Source organism: Salvelinus alpinus, chromosome 5 (genome assembly GCF_045679555.1).
Source record: "Salvelinus alpinus chromosome 5, SLU_Salpinus.1, whole genome shotgun sequence".
Classification (NCBI taxonomy): Eukaryota; Metazoa; Chordata; class Actinopteri; order Salmoniformes; family Salmonidae; genus Salvelinus; species Salvelinus alpinus.
In genome coordinates this window covers 46,057,177-46,078,993 of record NC_092090.1, presented here as the reverse complement: position 1 = coordinate 46,078,993, position 21,817 = coordinate 46,057,177, and the positions used below count along the sequence as shown (strand labels likewise).

At 42.4% G+C, this 21,817-nt stretch overlaps 1 protein-coding gene across 2 annotated transcripts in view; it reads left to right on the top strand.

Annotated features, from left to right (window-relative positions):
• The window catches only part of ambra1a (autophagy/beclin-1 regulator 1a), a 103,275-nt gene that overhangs the window by 46,565 nt on the left and 34,893 nt on the right, over nucleotides 1–21,817 (top strand). For both annotated transcript variants that reach the window (XM_071402091.1, XM_071402090.1), the window contains exons 13-14: nucleotides 15,850–16,038; nucleotides 21,006–21,160. In XM_071402091.1, coding sequence (XP_071258192.1) covers nucleotides 15,850–16,038; nucleotides 21,006–21,160 — 344 coding nt within the window. The remainder of the gene's footprint in view (nucleotides 1–15,849; nucleotides 16,039–21,005; nucleotides 21,161–21,817) is intronic.

Sequence of the window (21,817 nt, the reverse complement as noted above, 5' to 3'; positions counted from 1 at the left end):
TAATTATACCCAGTACCTACAATAGACATTGGGGAAGGACATTATCCTCAAACTACGCCATGACTTTTATAGAGGATTTCACATTTCTGTACGTACCTGAAGGTCAGTAACTTTTGAGCGTTTGGTCGTCCAAACTTGAGCAATGTGAAAAGATTGTTATTTTGGGGTTAATCAAATAAGAATCCAAGAAACTCATTCCAGAATATAGGAAGCAGAGGCCTATGGTATTCTCTAGACCAGGGATCAACAAACTTTAGCCATGGGATGTTTTTTATGAGAGCGAGAATAGTCAGAGGGCCAGAACATAATTACAAATAATTTGTAGACTGCAAATTGACCACAAGAAGCGCGAACGGATATTATATTTGACTAAATAGTAATAATAATTTCAAACCTTGCTTACACGATCACATATGCAGTGCCTTAAGAAAATATTCATACTAGAGGTCGACCGATTATGATTTTTCAACACCGATACAGATTATTGGAGGGCAAAAAAAAGCCGATACCGATTAATCGGCCGATTTTTCTCTTTTTTTAAATATATATATTTTTTATATATTTTTTATTGTATTTATTATTATATTTTTATTTGTAATAATAACAATTACAACAATACTGAATGAGCACTTATTTCAACTTAATATAATACATCAATAATATCAATTTAGCCTCAAATAAATAATGAAACACATGTTCAATTTGGTTTAAATAATGTAAAAACAAAGTGTTGGAATAGAAAGTAAAAGTGCAATATGTGCCATGTAAAAAAGCTAACTTAAGTTCCTTGCTCAGAACATGAGAACATATATTTTTATTCTGCACAGGCTTCTTTCTTTTCGTTCTGTCAATTAGGTTAGTATTGTAGAGTAAGTACAATGTTGTTCATCTATCCTCAGTTTTCTCCTATCACAGCCATTAATTCTCGAACTGTTTTAATGTCCCCATTGGCCTCATGGTGAAATCCCTGAGCGGTTTATTTAGGCTTGCCATAACAAAGGGGTTGAGTACTTATTGACTCAAGACATTTCAGCTTTTCATTTTCCAACAAACAATTTTTTTTGTAAAAATGTTAAAGAACATAATTCAATTTTGATATTATGGGGTATTGTGACAAAGGCCAGTAACAAAAAATATAAATGTAATACATTTTTAAATTCAGGCTGTAACACAACAAACTGTGGAAAAAGTCTAGGAGTGTGAATACCTTCTGAAGGCAAGTCTTTGAATGAATGTCCTTGAGTGGCCCAGCCAGAGCCCGGACTTGAACCTGATCGAACATCTCTGGAGAGAACTGAAAATAGCTGTGCGGCAACGCTCCCCATCCAACCTGACAGAGCGTGGAAGGAACTCCCCAAATACAGGTGTGGCATACCCAAAAATACTTCAGGCTGTAATCGCTGCCAAATGTGCTTCAACAAAATTAAAGGGTATGAATACTTCGGTACTTTTTTATTTTTTATTTATTTTTATATATACTGTATATACATTTTCAAAAATGTCTAAACCTGTTTTTGCTTTGTCGTTGGGGGGAAAACGATGTAATCCAGTTTAGAATAAGACTAACGTAACAAAATGTGGAAAAAGTCGAGGGGTCTGAATACTTTCCGAATGCACTGGATCTCTCTCTTATGTGTGGGAATACTTTGGAATAAATTTCCTAAATTAAAATAACTTAGAGCTGATTTGCTGTTCTTACTGTTTTTATGTCCAAAAAACCCAAATATTATATAATGTTTTGCTCAGAAAACCAAATAAAATCCCTGCCCTAGGCATTATTTTATTTTTTATTTTTTGCCCAGCAATGTACCTCAGGTTGGTGAGATGTGACTCACCCACTCCCAACAACGTGATTTTTAGCTCCACTGTGTGGGTTTGTATAGCGATATCGGAGGGCTTGCAACTCTTGTCTCCATTTACCAATGATTTGAATTGACAAAGTAAACAGTTTTGGTTTCTATGCTCGTTAATCAATATCTGGTGTTTTTGTTTGAGCATTTTGAGCCTGCAAAGCCTGTTACTGAGTCTTTATGTGGATGATTTATCAGATTCAGAGTGTTAAGTAGTCACGTACAGGGTTGCAGGTGTGATTGCAGGGTACAGTGAAAATATTAGAGTCCGAGCTCCAACATGCAGGACTAAATGAAATAAAATAATGAAAATGGTAATAAAAAAACAACAATAGAAATAGTGCTATATACATCATAACATTTGTAGGAGTGATGGATAAGTTAATGTCCATTGAGGTGGAAGCAGAGTAAAGACTCTGTAGGGGGTGGGGGGGAATTACTGTAAGGGGGTGCAGCATGATCATTGAGGGCGTGTAGGGACCAAGTGAAATAAAACCAATTATAATAAAATTATACTGCACTGTACATATTAGCAACAGTGATGAATGTCATTGGAGTTGGGGCAGAGTTAAAGTCAGTGGGGGGGTGAGGGGGAAATGTTCGTAGAGGGAGCAATAGGTAAGGTAACTGACTTGGGAGCGGGGGAGGAGAATGTCCATGGGGGAGTAGCGAGGGGGAAGGGTAGTTGACTAGTGGTAGCTATTCTGCAGCCCGATGGTCTGAGGGTAGAAACTATTTGCCAGTTTTCCGGTTTTTGCCATGATGCTCCTGTACTGCCTGCGTCTGAGTGATTTGAAGCGGGGAGAACAGGGCGTGGCTGGGGTCCCTAATGATCTTCTTGGCCTTCCTGTGACACCTGGTGTTATAGGGTTCCTGTAGGGCAGGCAGTGTGCACCCAATGGTGCTTTTGGCTGCACGTATCACACTCTGAAGCGCCTTGCGGTCCACGGCAGTGGAGTTGCCATACCAGGCTGTGATGCAGCCCGAAAGTATACTCTCGATGGTGCTCCTGTAGAACACTGTGAGAGCCCTCGGGGACAGGCCGAATTTCTTCAGCATCCTGAGGTTGAAGAGTCGTTGTCGTGCCTTCACCACGGTGTCCGTCTGGTTAGACCATTTTCAGCTTCTCTGAGATGTGTACGCCAAGAAATTTGAAGTTATTGACCGTCTCCACGGCAGCCCCATTGATGAAGATGGGGGCATGTCCAGCCTGGGTCCTCTTGAAGTCCACAGTCAGCTCATTTGTTTTGCTGGTGTTGAGGGAGAGGTTGTTTACCTGGCACCACGTCTTCAGGTGCCTACCACCTTCCTGTCGGCTGTCTCGTCGTTGTTGGTAATCAGGCCTACTATTGTTGTCGTCAGCGGACTTCATGATGCAATTGAAACTGAGAGGCCACGCAGTTGTGGGTATACAGGAGGGGACTGAGGACGAACCCTTTTGTTGAGAATCCATGTCAAAGAGGTCATGTTGCCTGTCTTCACCACCTGGGGGCGGCCTGTCGGGAAGTCCAGGACCCAGTTGCCTAGGGAGGAGCTCAGACCCAGGGCCGTGAGCCATGTAATGAACTTATAGGGCACTGTGGTATTGACATCTGATCTGAAAAGCTATTTTTAATACTGATACGTTATAGAACTCAAGCAAGGATGCCCTGAATTGAAGTCAACAGTTAAAACGTGTAAAAGTAAAACAATATTGAATTAATCTGACCTATGCATTTCTAATAATAGTGCAACACCTACAGTCCATTCGGAAAGTATTCACACCCTTTGACTTTTTACATATTTTGTTATGTTACAGCCTTATTCTATAATGGATTAAATTACTTTTTTATCAATCTACACACAATACCCCATAATGACAAAACAAAAACAGTTTAAAAAATATATATACGTTTTTGCAAATGTATTAAAAATAAAACACCTTATTTACATAAGTATTCAGACCCTTTGCTGTGGTACTCGAAATTGAGCTCAGGTTACGTCCTGTTTCCATTGATCATCCTTGAGATGTTTCTACAACTTGATTGGTCCACCTGTGGTAAATTCAATTGATTGGACATGATCTGGAAAGGCACACACCTCTCTATATAAAGTTCCACAGTTGACAGGGCATGTCAGAGCAAAAACCAAGCCATGAGGTTGAAGGACTTGTCCGTAGGCACAGATCTGGGGAAGGGTACCAAAACATTTAAGCAGCATTATAGGTCCTTAAGAACATAGTGGCCTCCATTCTTAAATGGAAGACATTTTGAACCACCAAGACTCTTCCTAGAGCTGGCCCCTGGCCAAACTGAGCAAACGGGGGAGAAGGGCCTTGGTCAGGGAGGTGACCAAGAACCCGATGGTGAATCTGACAGAGCTCCAGAATTCCTCTGTGGAGATGGGAGAACCTTCCAGAAGGACAACCATCTCTTCAGCACTCCGCAAATCAGGCCTGTATGGTAGAGTGGCCAGACGGAAGGCACTCCTCAGTAAAAGGCACATGACAGCCCGCTTGAAGTTTGCCAAAAGGCACCTAAAGGACTCTCAGACCATGACAAACAAGATTCTCTGGTCTGATGAAACCAAGATTGAACTCTTTGGCCTGAATGCCACGCGTCACGTCTGGAGGAAAGGTTCACCTTCCAGTGACCCTAAGCACACAGCCGGGGCAATGCAGGAATGGCTTCGAGACTGGTCTCGGAATGTCCTTGAGGCCCAGCTGGAGCCCGAACTTGAACCGATCTCTGGAGAGACCTGAAAATAGCTGTGCAGCGACGTACGAAATCCAACCTGACAGAGATTGAGAGATTTGCAGAGAACAATGGGAGAAACTCCCCAAACACTGGTGTGCCAAGCTTATAGCGTCATACCCAAGAAGACTTGAGGCTGTAATCGCTGCCAAAGGTGCTTCAACAAAGTACTGAGTAAAGGGTCTGAATACTTGTGTAAATGTGAGATTTCAGTTGTTTTTTTGTATTAGAAAAAATGTCTAAACCTGCTCTGCCATTTTGGGGTAGTTTGTTTAGCTTGAGGATTTATTTTATTTTTAAAATACATTTTAGAATAAGGCTGTAATGTAACAACAAAATGTGGCAAAAGTGAATGGGTCTGAATACTTTCCGAATGCACTGTATATAATGGAAAAAGACAAGGTAAATCTCTGGAATGAATGTAAATAATAAATTAAAAAATAATGATAACTTTGCCTCCTGATAAGAACGCTAGCACAGCAGATGTTCCTCCTCTCTGTGAGAGTAAGTTGTGAACAGTGTGATGTGTATAGCTCTCCACTAAGCTCCACAGACAGACTTGGCTATGGGCCCTCTCCGGAATGCTGCTCATATATAATTGATGTGGGTGGTGCCTTTAACAATGAACTGTAACAGCTGTTTAGGAAAGAGGAAGAGATGTGTTATCCGGGGCGGGTGGGTGGGTGTGTGTGGAGTGGAGCATCTCAGCAATGATTAAAAGCAGAGGGTCTGAAATACAATCGGCAACAATGCAAATTACTCTCCCCATCGTGATCTTGAAGTTCATGCCAAATGCAGACTGACTGATATGCTAATGCACATATATTCAGCGAGACATATTGCAAAGAGAAAGCTTTGCAATTAAAAACAGTGTGGGATGTTTCAATTTAAAATCCTTTGTATTTGAACTTAACTCTACCATAATCTTATTTGTCATATGTGCCGAATGCAACCTGTGTAGACCTTACAGTGAAATGCTTACTTACAAGCCGTTAACCAACAATGCAATGTTAAGAAAATACAACAACAAAAAATAAGATGAGAATAACAAGTAATTAAGGAGCAGCAGTAAATAACAATAGCGGGGCTATATACAGGGGGTACCGGTACAGAGTCAATGTGCGGGGACACTGGTGTCGAGGTAATTATGTACATGCAGGTAGAGTTATTAAAGTGACTATGCATAGATAATAACAGAGTAGCAGCAGCGTGGGGGGGCGTGCAAATAGTCTGGGTAGCCATTTCATTAGCTGTTCAGGACTCTTATGGCTTGGGGGTACAAGCTGTTTAGAAGCCTTTGGGACCTAGACTTGGCGCTCCGCTACCACTTGCAGTGCGGTAGCAGAGAGAACAGTCTATGACTAGGGTGGCTGGAGTCTTTGACAATTTTTAGGACCTTCCTCTGACACCGCCTGGTATAGAGGTCCTGGATGGCAGGAAGCTTGGCACCGGTGATGTACTGGGCCATACGCACTACCCTCTGTAGTGCCTTGCGGTCGGAGACCAAGCAGTTGCCATACCAGGCAGTGATGCAACCAGTCAGGATGCTCTTGATGGTGCAGCCGTAGAACCTTTTGAGGATCTGAGGACCCATGCCAAATCTTTTCAGTCTCCTGAGGGGTATAGGTTTTGTCGTTCCCTCTTCACGACTATCTTGGTGAAATTGGACCATGTGAGTTTGCTGCTCCATTATAGCCCTGTCGATGAGAATGGGGGCGTGCTCGGTCCTCCTTTTCCTGTAGTCCACAATCCTTTGTCTTGATCACATTGAGGGAGAGGTTGTTGTCCTTGCACCACACGGTCAGGTCTCTGACCTCCTCCCTATAGGCTGTCTCGTTGTTGTCGGTGATCAGGCCTACCACTGTTGTGTCATCGGCAAACTTAATGGTGTTGGAGTCGTGCCTGGCCTTGCAGTCATGAGTGAACAGGGATTATAGGAGGGGACTGAGCATGCACCCCTGAGGGGCCCCGTGTTGAGGATCAGTGTGGCGGATGTGTTATTACCTACCCATACCACCTGGGGGCAGCCCGTCAGGAAGTCCAGGATCCAGTTGCAGAGGGAGGTGTTTAGTCCCAGGGTCCTTAACATAGTTATGAGCTTTGAGGGCACTATGGTGTTGAATGCTGACCTGTAGTCAATGAATACCATTCTCACATAGGTGTTCCTTTTGTCCAGGTGTGAAATGGCTATGTGGAATGCAATATAGGGATTGCATCATCTGTGGATCTGTTAGGGTGGTATGCAAATTGGAGTGGGTCTAGGGTTTCTGGGATAATGGCATAATGGTGGTGTGAGGCATGACCAGCATTTTAAAGCACTTCATAGCTACAGACGTGAGTGCTACAGGTCGGTAGTCATTTAGGCAGGTTACCTTAGTGTTCTTGGGCACCGGGACTATGGTGGTCTGCTTGAAACATGTTGGTATTACAGACTCAGACAGGGAGAGGTTGAAAATGTCAGTGAAGACACTTGCCAGTTGGTCAGTGAATGCTCAGAGTACACGTCCTGGTAATCCGTTTGGCCCTGCAGTTTTGTGAATGTTGACCTGTGTAAAGGTCTTACTCACATCGGCTGCGGAGAGCGTGATCACGCAGTCATCAGGAACAGCTGATGCTCTCATGCATGTTTCAGTGTTACTTGCCTCGAAGCGAGCATAGAAGTTATTTAGCTCGTCTGGTATGCTCTTGTCACTGGGCAGCTCTCGGCTGTGCTTCCCTTTGTAGTCGAATAGATTGCAAGCCCTGCCACATCTGACGAGCGTCAGAGCCGGTGTAGTTCGATTTTATTCCTGTATTGACGCTTTGCTTGTTTGATGGTTCGTCGGAGGGCATAGCGGGATTTCTTATAAGCTTCCGGGTTCTAGTCTGACCACTTTTTTATATAGATTGAGTCACTGGTGCTTCCTGCTTTAATTTTTGCTTGTAAGCAGGAATCAGGAGGATAGAGTTATAGTCAGATTTGCCAAATGGAGGGCGAGGGAGAGTTTTTTTGTATGCGTCTCTGTGTGTTGAGTATAGGTGGTCTAAAAATGTTTTTCCTCTCTGGTTGCACATTTAACATGCTGATAGAAATTAGGTAAAACTGATTGAAGTTTCCCTGCATTAAAGTCCCCGGCCACTAGGAGCGCCGCCTCTGGATGAGCGTTTTCCTGTTTGCTTATGGCGGAATACAGCCCCTTATGTGCGGTTTTAGTGCCAGCATTGGTCTGTGGTGGGATGTACACAGAGTTTCTGTAAAAATACAGAAACTCTCTAGGTCGATATTGTGGTCTACAGCTTATCATGAGATACTCTACCTCAGATGAGCAAAACCTTGAGACTTCTTTAGATATTGTGCACCAGCTGTGTTGCCCCCCCCCCCCCCCCCCATATATGCATTGTCCCCCCACCCCGTGTCTTACCAGAGCCTGCTGTTCTATCCTGCTGACAGTGTATAACCCGCCAGCTGTATGTTGATGTCGTCGTTTAGCCACGACTCGGTGAAACATACGATATTACAGTTTTTAATGTCCCATTTGTAGGATATACGTGCTTTCAGTTCGTCCCACTTATTTTCCAGCGATTGAACGTTAGCTAGCAGGACGGAAGGCAAGGGCAGATTAGCCACTTGTCGCTTGATCCTCACAAGGCATCCTCGTAACTTTCGTGGAAAGAGATGTTTCCTTTTCCAGCGAATCACGGGGTTCTGGGCCTGGTCGGGTGTCTGTAGTATATCCCTCGCGTCCGACTCAATGAAGAACAACTCCTCGTCCAATTTGAGGTGAGTAAACTCAGTTTTGATGTCCAGAAACTGTTTTCGGTCATAAGACGGTGCAGCAACATTATGTACAAAACAACTCATGACCAATGTGAAAAAACGAACAAAATAGCCTGTTTTGTTAAGAGCCAATATGACGGCAGCCATTCCCTCCAGCTCCATCTTTTCTCCAGGCGTTGCTGCATAATTTAGTCATAATCCTATTCTGGATCTTTATCTTCTTGGGTAACCAGTAGCAGACCTGCCAACATGCACGCATTTTGTGTATCAACTACGCAATTCTCTGTCCATTTACGCAGGTACGAGATCCAAGTTAAAAGTACGCAGAAATTAATAGGGCCTGATCTGAAATTATGTATGCTCTGCAAAGAAATACAATAAGCACCTTTATGTAGGCTAAATTTAAGCTTTGTGTAGCCAGTTTGCGGTCTGAGTCGATGCGATCATTTGTTTATGTGTTTTCAAAATGATTTTGCTTTGAGTGTTGATTATGAACCGTGTCTAAAAAGCCATCAGACTCACAAACAGCGAACGTGCGGGGGAAGAAACCCCCAATTCGGCTCGTGCTACATCTCCAATTTGCCACGTGCTTCTGGTACTACTGGCATGATACAGGGTTGGCAGGTGTGCAATAGGTAATTTTTTTAAGCGCTTAGGTAGGCAATTGGTTCTCGACCAACCCACTAGTACATCTGCAGCAGCAGGGGTTATTAGTGTGTGATGCATAGGCATGCACATCAGGGTTTCCGTCAGGAAAATTTGGAGCTGGACAATGTGACCGGCACGATTTTATTTTACCTGACATCCATATGCATTGGGTGTGTAATGCATTAGTGTGTCCACCAACTGTTCTCCAAATCGCATGTGGATTATTGTAATTCATTTGAACAGAATAGAAATTAGCCTGTTAAATTGTAACAAAATAAGGTATAACGATGTTCTTATACCAACAAGACTGCTTTTTATTGAAAAGCAAAGCATTGCCCGTTGCATTTCCATCCCTGCTGCAAATCATAATTTAATATAATTTATATTTATATCAGGCTCCCGAGTGGAGCAGGAGTCTTAAGGCACTGCATCTCAGTGCTAGAGGGGTCATTACAGACACCCTGGTTCAAATCCAGGCTGTATCACAACCGGCCGTGATTGGGAGTCCCATAGGGCGCCGCACAATTGGCCCAGCATTGAACGGGTTTTCCGGTGTAGGCAGTCATTGTAAATAAGAATTTGTTCTTAACTGACTTGCCTAGTTAAAAAAAGGTTACATTTAGAAAATGTTTTATAGAAAATAAAAAAACATTTGGTGTAGAAGAACAAGTCACCTGCACAGTAATAAAACACATCTTCAAAATATATTTGTTTAATATAATTTGCGAATGATATTTCCTATAGGCTATTTGTATGAACATTTTAATAAATAACAAAAAACAGCTGTTTTCAAATACAATCTAGACCTCTCAAATACAATCCAGGCCTAATAAATAACAAAAAATGGCTGTCTATGAACACCAGGGCCAGCCGGTCATGGCTAGAAGCCATCCAGCTTTTGTCAAATTAACTTCAGATTTGACTTTTCGTTGCAGGTTAGGAGAATTTAACCTGGAAAATTAGGTTACGGTTAGGAAAAGGTTTAGGGTTAGGATTAACTACACTCAACAAAAATATAAACACTATGTAAAGTGTTGGCCCCATGTTTCATGGGCTGAAATAAGAGATCCCAGAAATGTTCCATAAGCACAAAAAGTATATTTCCGCTCAAATTTTGTGCACAAATTTGTTTAAATCCCTGTTAGTGAGCATTTCTCCTTTGCCAATATAATCCATCCATGTGACGGATGTCATATATCAAGAAGTTGATTAAACAGCATGCTCATTAAACAGTTGCACCTTGTGCTGGGGACAATAAAAGGCCACTCTAAAATGTGCAGTTTTGTCACACAACACAATGCCACAGATGTATCAAGTTTGAGGGAGTGTGCAATTGGCATGCTGACTGCAGGAATGACCACCAGAACTGTTGCCAGAGAATTGAATGTTAATTTCTCTACCATAAGCCGCTTCAAAGTTGTTTTAGATTATTTTGAAGTGCATCCATCCGGCCTCACAACTGCAGACCATGTGTATGGTGTTGTGTGGGCGAGCGGTTTGCTGAGTTCTGAACAGAGTGCCCCATGGTAGCGGTGGGGTTATGGTATGGGCAGGTATAAGCTACGGACAACAAACACAATTGCATTTTATCATGGTAATTTGAATGCACAGAGATACCGTGATGAGATCCTGATGCCCGTTGTTGTGCCATTCATCAGCTGCCATCATGTTTCAGCATGATAATGCACTGCCCCATGTCCCAAGGTTCTGTACACAATTCCTGGAAGCTGAAAATGTCCCAGTTCTTCCATGGCCTGCATAATAACCAGACATGTCATCCATTGAGCATGTTTGAGATGATCTGGATTGACGTGTACAACGGCGTGTTCCAGTTCCTGCCAATATCCAGCAACTTCGCACAGCCGTTGAAGAGGAAAGGGACAACATTCCACAGGCCACAATCTACAGCCTGATCAACTCTATGCAAAGGAGATGTGTAGCGCTGCATGAGGCAAATGGTGGTCACCAGATGCTGACAGATTTTCTGGTGTCTGTGACAAACAGATGCATATCTGTCTTCCCAGCCATGTGAAATCCATAGATTAGGGCCTAATTCATTTGTAAATTTACTTATTTCTTTATTTGAACTGTAACTCAGTAAAATCTTTGTAATTCTTGCATGTTGCGTTTATATTTTTGTTAAGTATAACATGCAAAACAATTGAACTTTTGACATTAATTTGACAAAAGTTGGACCCGTTCTAGCCATGACCAGGCTGGCCCTCCCCATTCCCGCTGCGATTCAGCACCACAGCAGTGGAAAAGAGGACACTAGGTTGCCACAAAATGAACGAATTATAAAACTGATGTTGTACAATCCAATTTTATTTTACTCATTTATCTAGGCAAGTCAGTTAAGAACAAATTCTTATTTTAGAATGACGGCCTACCCCTGCCAAACCCTCCCCTAACCTAGACGACACTGGGCCAATTGTGTGGCGCCCTATGGGACTCCCGACCACGGCCAGTTGTGATACAGCCCGGGATCGAACCAGGGTCTGTGGTGACACCTCTAGCACTGAGATGCAGTGCATTAGACCACTGCACCTCTCGATATGTAAATAAACTATATTTGTTAAGGCTGGTTCATTGAGAAAAATCTTATTTTACAATGCTCCTGTGAAATGAGTCCCATGCCATGCATTTATGATAGCACTTGTTTCCAAAGCTTGAATTATATCTCTCTTTTTACAGTTCTACTGGATGATGTTAATAAATGTTTTATTGTAATTTAAGCTATCGTGGGATCGTGACTCATGTCATGTGTGATATACGTGGGTTTAGTGATAACAACTCTGTTTCCTGCTATAGGCGGCAGTTGGCTGCCTAGTGATTGCAACATTGTAATTCTTCAATGTGAGTACTTGGCAACAATGTTTCTTTTCCAAGTGCTACTGAATAAGCTCAACTGAAATGCACCAATTGCGCATGATACATATAATTTCTCGAGTATTCCAAATCTTTGTACTATTCATGACACAGAGGCGGCGTATGTTGATCTTGCCTTGGGCGGCAGCTGAACTGCTAGGACAGTGCCTGACTACACAATCATTTGCCTCTAGTTTACCTGCGTTTGCGGCAGACGTTGGCCTGCTCAGTGAGCCGTTGCTGTTGGGGAATCAAAGCTGTCCTTCTCCTTGCAGCAGCTTGTGATGCATATCAGCCTCGTTACTTTGTCCTCAAGAAGGCGTGATCTTGAAGCCGTCTTTACTCTGTTTTGAAGAGGGAATCCCCTCTCGGCAGGCACACTGAAAACGGGGATAATCAATACAATCTTTGCCAATTTTGCCCAGTCTGGGTACACTTAGCTGAAGTCCCTTATGGGAACCTCACGTCTTTTGCGGAAGTAAAAATAGAAACACACACACCCGACACTGATTTCCAAGCAGCTTGTGGATTTATTAGCCTATGAAGTATATTTGCCTTTGAAGTTGGAGCACATCGACTAGTATTTCCATCAATGGAAAAAACAACAATTATTTTATAATGTTTTCTTTTTTTCTTCCAGACAATTTGTCCGGCAACAATTTTATTTATCGACTTTTCATTTATTTTATCGGCCAAAAGCCGACATTTACTGGCTAATGGAAATCCTGCCGGGACGATACCAGTATCGTGACACTCGTTAGTGTTGTTTTCCTTGCCAAGATACTAAGCGGATTAAACTTCTTTAGGAAAAAAGCCCTAATGTTGATATTCAGTCCTTTTCCAAGCTATTAGCACACAATATTTTACATACAGCAGGTTTTTAAAGGACCAGCGAGTTTGGTGTCCTTCGTGTTTTCATTTTTGCCACCGAAAAAATATTGAGATACTGCTATTGTCACAGACCTAGTTCAGATGCTAAGATTGCGTGATGTATTTTCACCCTTGCAGAGTAATTGGTGGGTACAAGCAGATTGCATTAAGTTTGGATTAAGTGTGTGATGCCGATATCGTGGAACATTTTCAAAGGCCCCACTCTCTCTTCTCTTGCTAAATTAATTGGTTGTTGGAACAGTGCGTTCACATCAAGACTCTTGCACTCATGGAAAGCTAGCCATGTTCTTACAAAAAGTGTAAAACAAATGTGTCCTCAGATGTCTTGTAGACTGGTTGGGGCATGGAGGAAGTGGGATAGTAAATGTCTAAGGAGCGATTACATTGCCCATCCTCCGATTTAGTTATTTTCCCCTATTAATGACATTTGGGATGGAAAAGGTGGCACCTCTCTCCACTGTTACAGTGAAAGTGACGTATTTTATTCCCCTGACATTTCTATCACAATGGTTCCAACAGTGAAGAGAGGTACCAGACATGCTTTTCATGCAGTGTTTTAACTTTGTTGTTTTCAGTTTAAATCTGTCTGGTACTTTTTGACCTTGCTTGCCTAGACTTATTTGTTCTGTGACACACATTGTCTGCTGTCTTTCGCAAATCCAACCCATATGCCTGCTGGGGGAGTAGAGATCACAAGCCAGCATCCTCAAAAAAACTCAACTGAATGGCCAGGAAGCTCCCATCTTCTCCTCCCAGACCTGTCCCAGATTAGGAAACATAAGGGTGGGGGCACAAAAATTGCTCTCCTCTCATCCGGACTTAGTCAGAGCTTTGCACCATTACTGGCAGAATATCCCGCCTGAGAGTGGCTGAAGGGGAAAGCTAATTTGTAGTGTGACGCAAACTGCCAGATCATGTTTGGTGAGAGGGTGAGGGAGCAAGAGAACTGGCAGAGGGGAATCCTCTGTCCTCAACGAAAATGTGATTTTACCAGTCTGGGAGTTGAGTAATGGGTGGTTGAAATTGTATGGCCATGCCGGACGTGTGATGTCGATTTGATCGATAACAGGATATGGCACAACGGAGTGCCTTTTTAAAAACCCGGGTCAGCTATAATATTCACGAAGCCTAGAACAGTTTAAGAAAGAATGTCATAGTTCCATCACCTGACTAAGCCATCCGTCCTATGGATGTTTGCTATTGGACTGTTCTCTTAAAATGCAATTCACAGTATGTTGGCAGCGATGGCAGGAAGCTGGGCCAATTTTATTGCTGAGAGGCTTTGAGGTTTAATTTCGCAGTAAATAAATGTATTAGTTTAGCGTTTGAATGTGAAAGCGTATTGACAATAAAAAGTATCCCTTTTAATTTTGACAATCATCCACTTATCCCACATTCTGTGTATGAGACAAATAAATACATTTTACTCAACACACAACATTTTGATTATTGTTGTTTTAGATTGTTTGTCAGAAAGGCCAGCCATTCATTTTAATTAGGATACTTAATAGTAAGGAAAAAATGTAATAATGGTTTCTTGCTACAGTAATATGGTTACTCCACTTACATTAATGTATTTAGCTGTTGATGTTGTTGTTAAAACATTTTCATGCTTGGAGTCATGGGAATTGTACTGCTTTTTGGTAGTATTTTTTGTGTTTTTTAAATGTAGTCTACATGTTTTAATTTATACGGAGCCACAGGCGATATCTGGAACCGTGTAGACAAATGTTATCTGGAGGCTAGTGAACTTTCTCAACATTTGAATCGACAACTGTGCTCAACTCTCTCAATTACTCATACATTGCACATTGTGTACCCTATACAAGTTAAGTGTATTTGTTTGTGAAAGCACAAATGGACTTACACAAGTCGCTGCTTCACGCCTACTCTGTCCATTTAGCTTTGCTTGACGGATTGAGCTCATAAAGCTGAGAGGGAAAACACCGGGTCTGCCCCCAAGGGCCCGGCCCTACATTGCTACTACTTCACTGCTTTACTTAATTGACATGGCCCACCTTAAATCTTCCCTACAAGCTGCTTTGATCACCCCTTGTATGGGCCATACACTATGCAGTGTCCACCCCTCCCTCACCAGCCATCACCATGGTCCTCACTGGACTCAAGTAGACCCACTGGTATTGGTTCCATAACAGACATCCTTGGACTAGGTTATTGGAAGGAGAACGGCTCCCTCAACCAAGGTGTGCGCAGGGAATGACCAGCTAGAGGAACTGGAGCATGGTCTGTTTGCAGCTAACTGACGATATCCCTCTGCCTGCTGTATGTGACCCATTTGTTCACGTTGACACAGCTTTGCCATAAGGGTACTCTTTCTTTGTATAAGAAACACTAACACTTTTATACTCATATTTGGGACCCTTAGCCTTTAGAAAAGCCTTTTGTTGTTGAATGGATAATACAATATCAATACAATGACATTGCACTTGTTGATAGTTACCCCTCTAAAAATGGAATGCGTTTTATTTATACATCAAGTTGTCAGTATAGTCATTACCAGTATTACTTCCTTTCTTACAGTATCTCAACACTTGGAGGAGAGTTAGGCGTTAATATAGCCGCTGCTCTGAGCCTGCTTTGAGAAATGACTTAATCATGTTTTGGATTGTTTATTCCTCTAGGGAGACAGGAAGGGATTATGCCGGGTGTTGGAATGTAACATTAAGATCAATGCCAAAATAAGTATTCAAAAGTTTTTTTTTTGTTTTTTTTCTTCCTTTAGGTAAATATTTTGAACAGACTGAAATTAGCATTTGTTTTCTTTGCAATGTTGTCTGATAGTTTATTGGCAGTGGGAACTATTATTTTTTTCTTTGCAGGTGCAGCTCTCTGAGACATACTAGATATGTAAATGATCAATTTACTATGTCAATGCAATGTGGACTAGCTTAGGGGTAAAAAATATGACTGAATGATAATGTGAACTTTTCTTCTCCTTGTGTTCTCCCTCCAAGCTTCTGAGACATTCGCCTATTAACAATGTGGGTTTTTTGTATAGCTGATGTGCACCAGACATGTACACAGTAGGAGATGTGTGAAACTGAATGGTCATATATCGGTGCCTCTCCTCCTGCCACTGCAGCCTCTGTCAACGTGCTGGTGCAGAACTGCAAGATCTACAATGACGCCAGCTGTGATATCTCTGCAGACGGGCAGCTCCTGGCCGTGTTCATACCCAGCAGCCAGCGGGGCTTCCCAGATGAGGGCATCCTGGCTATCTACTCTCTGGCGCCTCACAACCTTGGAGAGATGCTCTACTCCAAGAGATTCGGTGAGTCATTGTCTCTCTAAATCATGTGTCAAACTCATTCTACGGAGGGCCGAGTGTCGCTCCTCCCTTGTACTTGATTGAAATTGAAAGGGAAAAAACAAAAACCAGCAGACATTAGGCCCTTCATGGAATGAGTTTGACACCCCTGCTCTGAAGTAACAAGGTGGTCCGTGAGCCAGGCCCCCGAATTTGGGTCGTCAGGCTCACGTGGGCTGTCTCATAGTGATGTTTTGAAGGTCTGTGTCCCTAGAGTTGGAAAATGGGTGTTAGCAGTGCAGCAATGGTAACTTTCTGTGTGTTATTACTCTTTCTTTAATCCCTCCATCCCGGGGGGGGGGGGGGGGGGAGCAGGGGTTGGTGTGTCTGACACAGAGAGGAAGAAAGTAGCCCAACCGACTCGCACAAATTAGACAAACTTGTTGCTGTGATAGACAACCTATCATCTCATCTGGAGGTGTCTGTCTTGACTTCATCAAATCTATTTAAAGAAGCTAGCTTGCTAGCAAGGATAATTGATGCTAGTATGGTGTGATCCTCGTCCTTGTCTACAACAACTCCATATTAAACAGCCTACCTGTTGGCTGATCATTGTAGCCTACTCCTCCTCATTTAGCCAACTTCATTCTGTAATTGTAATTTCATTTAGCATTGATTAGAACTTCACTTCACTTTCTACACATGGAGCCGCTGACTGCTGCTTTGATTGACAACAGTATGTTACACTCTTAAAGTGTGTAGCCTAGGCTACCGGATTTGTTTTGTTGATGGGGCGCACATAAAAAAACTAACTTTGTTTTATTAAAATGTTTAATGTCAAGGTCTATCCTTGTATGTTGCAATGTTACATTTATAATTGCATTTTAGACAAAGCCTTTCATTAAAATAGGTGTATGTTTTTTTCTCTCAAATGAATACTCTCGCAAGTAATCAAATACTAACGGCCGTTCGGATTTTCGAGTATTCAAATAACCGCGCTCATCCCTAGTAATAGGGTCGCTATGTTTTTGGATTGTAACTTTGGTGATAGAGGCACCAAATTGCACACACAGCAAGAAAAAACGGTGTTTTAAAAAGATTTGTAGGTACTGGGCCATCACAGAATTCCTGCATTAACTCCATATCAATCAATCAATTTTATTTTATATAGCCCTTCGTACATCAGCTAATATCTCGAAGTGCTGTACAGACACCCAGCCTAAAACCCCAAACAGCTAGTAATGCAGGTGTAGAAGCACGGTGGCTAGGAAAAACTCCCTAGAAAGGCCAAAACCTAGGAAGAAACCTAGAGAGGAACCAGGCTATGAGGGGTGGCCAGTCCTCTTCTGGCTGTGCCAGGTGGAGATTATAACAGAACTATGCCAAGATGTTCAAAAATGTTCATAAGTGACAAGCATGGTCAAATAATAATCATGAATAATTTTCAGTTGGCTTTTCATAGCCGATCATCAAGAGTTGAAAAACAACAGGTCTGGGACAGGTGGCGGTTCCATAACCGCAGGCAGAACAGCTGAAACTGGAATAGCAGCAAGGCCAGGCGGACTGGGGACAGCAAGGAGTCACCACGGCCGGTAGTCCCGACGTATGGTCCTAGGGCTCAGGTCCTCCGAGAGAAAGAAAGAGAGAAGGAGAATATTAGAGAGAGCCAAGATTTTCAAAATGTTCATAAATGACAAGCATGGTCAAATAATAATCAGGAATAAATCTCAGTTGGCTTTTCATAGCCGATCATTAAGAGTTGAAAACAGCAGGTCTGGGACAGGTAGGGGTTCCGTAACCGCAGGCAGAACAGTTGAAACTGGAATAGCAGCAAGGCCAGGCGGACTGGGGACAGCAAGGTGTCATCATGCCCGGTAGTCCTGACGTATGGTCCTAGGGCTCAGGTTCTCAGAGAGAAAGAGAGAACGAGAGAATTAGAGAGAGCATACTTAAATTCACACAGGACACTGGATAAGACAGGAGAAGTACTCCAGGTAACCAACTGACCCTAGCCCCCCGACACATAAACTACTGCAGCATAAATACTGGAGGCTGAGACAGGAGCGGTCAGGAGACACTGTGGCCCCATCCGAAGAAACCCCCGGACAGGGCCAAACAGGAAGGATATAAGCCCACCCACTTTGCCAAAGCACAGCCACCGCACCACTAGAGGGAAATCCTCAACCACCAACTTACAATCCTGAGACAAGGCCGAGTATAGCCCACAAAGGTCTCCACCACAGCACAAACCAAGGGGGGGCGCCAACCCAGACAGGAAGATCATGTCAGTAACTCAACCCACTCAAGTGACGCACCCCTCCTAGGGACGGCATGAAAGAGCACCAGCAAGCCAGTGACTCAGCCCCTGTAATAGGGTTAGAGGCAGAGAATCCCAGTGGAGAGAGGGGAACCGGCCTGGCAGAGACAGCAAGGGCGGTTCGTTGCTCCAGAGCCTTTCCGTTCACCTTCACACTCCTGGGCCAGACTACACTCAATCATATGACCTACTGAAGAGATAAGTCTTCAGTAAAGACTTAAAGGTTGAGACCGAGTCTGCGTCTCTCACATGGGTAGGCAGACTGTTCCATAAAAATGGAGATCTATAGGAGAAAGCCCTGCCTCCCGCTGTTTGCTTAGAAATTCTAGGGACAATTAGGAGGCCTGCGTCTTGTGACCGTAGCGTACGTATTGGTATGTACGGCAGGACCAACTCGGAAAGATAGGTAGGAGCAAGCCCATGTAACGCTTTATAGGTTAACAGTAAAACCTTGAAATCAGCCCTTGCCTTAACAGGAAGCCAGTGTAGGGAAGCTAGCACTGGAGTAATATGATCAAATTTCTTGGTTCTAGTCAGGATTCTAGCAGCCGTATTTAGCACTAACTGAAGTTTATTTAGTGCTTTATCCGGGTAGCCGGAAAGTAGAGCATTGCAGTAGTCTAACCTAGAAGTAACAAATGCATGGATTAATTTTTCTGCATCATTTTTGGACAGAAAATTTCTGATTTTTGCAATGTTACGTAGATGGAAAAAAGCTGTCCTTGAAACAGTCTTGATATGTTCGTCAAAAGAGAGATCAGGGTCAAGAGTAACGCCGAGGTCCTTCACAGTTTTATTTGAGACGACTTTACAACCATCAAGATGAATTGTCAGATTTAACAGAAGATCTCTTTGTTTCTTGGGACCTAGAACAAGCATCTCTGTTTTGTCCGAGTTTAAAAGCCTTTTTACAATATGGCCGCCAAACAACTCAATGGGATCTTCTTGGATAATTTCACATGATCATACCTATATGAAATATAATTGTAGTAAGCTCAAAAATATCTTCAAATGTTCATAGTGATGTAGAATACACAACCTCGTGAGCCAGATATATAAACATTTTAAATTATTCACATAATTCTGGCAAAAATTTGCCCAAAAACCTTTCTGAATTGCTGATTTGGGAAGATATTATGATCAATAATGGCAGTATTAAATCTTCAAACATGTAAAATGGATATGTACAGTACATGTGAATAGTTATGGATGTGAGCCGATTACAATTATATACTATGTTATCCTATTAACTGTTTTCATAAAACAGAGGACCAGAAACTTGATGCATACATTTAAAATTCCGTAGGAATGCCAATACGTTTTCACCTGATGATGAGAGCAGCAAACCATTACACGCAGTTACTCTAAATGAAGATGTATTCTTACCTATGGGACCATAGCAGATTGGTCTGTAACTAGAATAGTAAAAGTAATATAATTGGCCTCAACAGGCCCAACATTGGATTTTACATCATTGTAATGGAATGTTTGGGGCAGGTTTATAGTTGTCATAGTAAAAGCAGCTACTAGGATAACATTGTATATCATTTTAATCAGCTCACATCCCATGACTATTCACATTTTATATTTTTTTTATTCAACCTTTTATTTAACTAGGCAAGTCAGTTAAGAACACATTCTTATTTACAATGATGGCCCGGACAACGCTGAGCCAATTGTGCGCCGCCCTATGGGACTCCCAATCACGGCCGGTTGTGATACAGCCTGGAATCGAACCAGGGTCTGTAGTGCCGCCTCTAGCACTGAGATGCAGTGCCTTAGACCGCTGCGCCACTCGGGAGCCGAGTAAAATGTACATATCCATTTTACGTGTTTGAAGATGAAATATAAAGTCCATGTATTGTGTAAGTATTATATTAATTAAGGCGTATTAAGCATGAAGATTGATAAAGGCAAATTAAAGCTTTAATCTAGGCAACACTTTTTTGGTGGTAAGTAGATATGGGAATGTGGGAGGCCTACTTATTTAGCTTAGCCATAAATCCCGAACAAATTATTTAGAGCAGGTCTAGGCCCAAAGTAGTTGTGAACACTGTAATTTACAGTTCAGCTACTCTCACGAGCAGTACAAACACTTACCGGTCATTTAAGACTAGGCAATAGCTTAATCAAGTACACAAATATAGCTTTTAGATTTTTACCAGGTGCAGGCTGCATTCAACAGAGGGAGACTCTCCATTTTGGATATACTCCAGATTCCTAACTGGATAATAGCATCGGTTTCCAAATGGTTGCCTTTTAATGAGAGTTTGTTTTACTGTATGTTTCTCAAGTGGGAACAAACATTCAACTGTCGTCAAAAACCATTAATTAAGAAACACTTAACTGGTTTGTTAGAAAATTCAACTGACTTGCATTAGCCTGCTTGTACAGTAGCATGCATCAATCTAAGGCACCAGGGAAGGCAGGAAAGTTTAATTTAATGGTTCTTGTTGTCTGTTATTTATAGCTGCTGAGTCAGAGACATTCAGAATACAATCCCAATTATGTATAAAGCAATTTACACTATGGAGTGTTTCAGTCAGACTTTAAATACTGTTTTTAGGCCCTCATGTAAAACCGTGCCAAAAGGTGTTCAATAGTTGCTTTAAGTTTATATGCCAAACACATTCATGCTCAACATACGTAGCCTAACCATCTCTTCTTTGTCTAGGTCCTAATGCCATCTCTGTCAGCCTGTCCCCGATGGGCCACTACGTGATGGTGGGCTTGGCCTCCCGCAGGATCCTGCTCCATCACACTACAGACCACATGGTAGCGCAAGTGTTACGCCTGCAGCAGCCCCATGGTGGAGAGACTTCCATGAGGGTGAGTTTGGCCAACGTTAATCCTTTGGAATTTCATGGAACAACAACAGTATTATGCCATTTATTTGTGCTTTCATCAATGCGTCTTGATTCAGGTTTATTTGAATTGAACTTGAAAATGCCAGCAAGAACCTAGACCCACATCATCTGTGAGCATCCGCAGGGTGACAGTAACAAAATGAAACCGCCCACATCTGGAGGTAAAGGAGAATGTAAATGATGGGCTGCTTCTGGCTGGCAAAGAAGTACGACTCTTTATAAATAGCTACTTTAACGCCGTCATTTTTGGGGATGAACAATAGATTTTCACCCCATTTATCTAACCAACTGAGGAGGAATGTGAGACACAGACATTACAATTCAGTACAGCACAGTAGCTCAATAATACCCTCGCAGCTCCAGCCCTCTCACAATGGCCAGCCAGATTAGCAACCCCAAACAAACAAACCAGCGCTGGCAGAGCCTGCATGGACTCTACTTTAACTGGATTCTGAAGGTACCAAATATCTTTATTGATCTGCTTTTGAATGTTTTTGCTCCAACAAGATGGGAATAGAAAATGGGCTTACAATCAATGAGAGTATTTTTCACATGCCTCCAGGTGCCAGACTCTAGCCTTTTATATTCCAGCAGTACAAAGTGGTCTAGTGTAATGGAG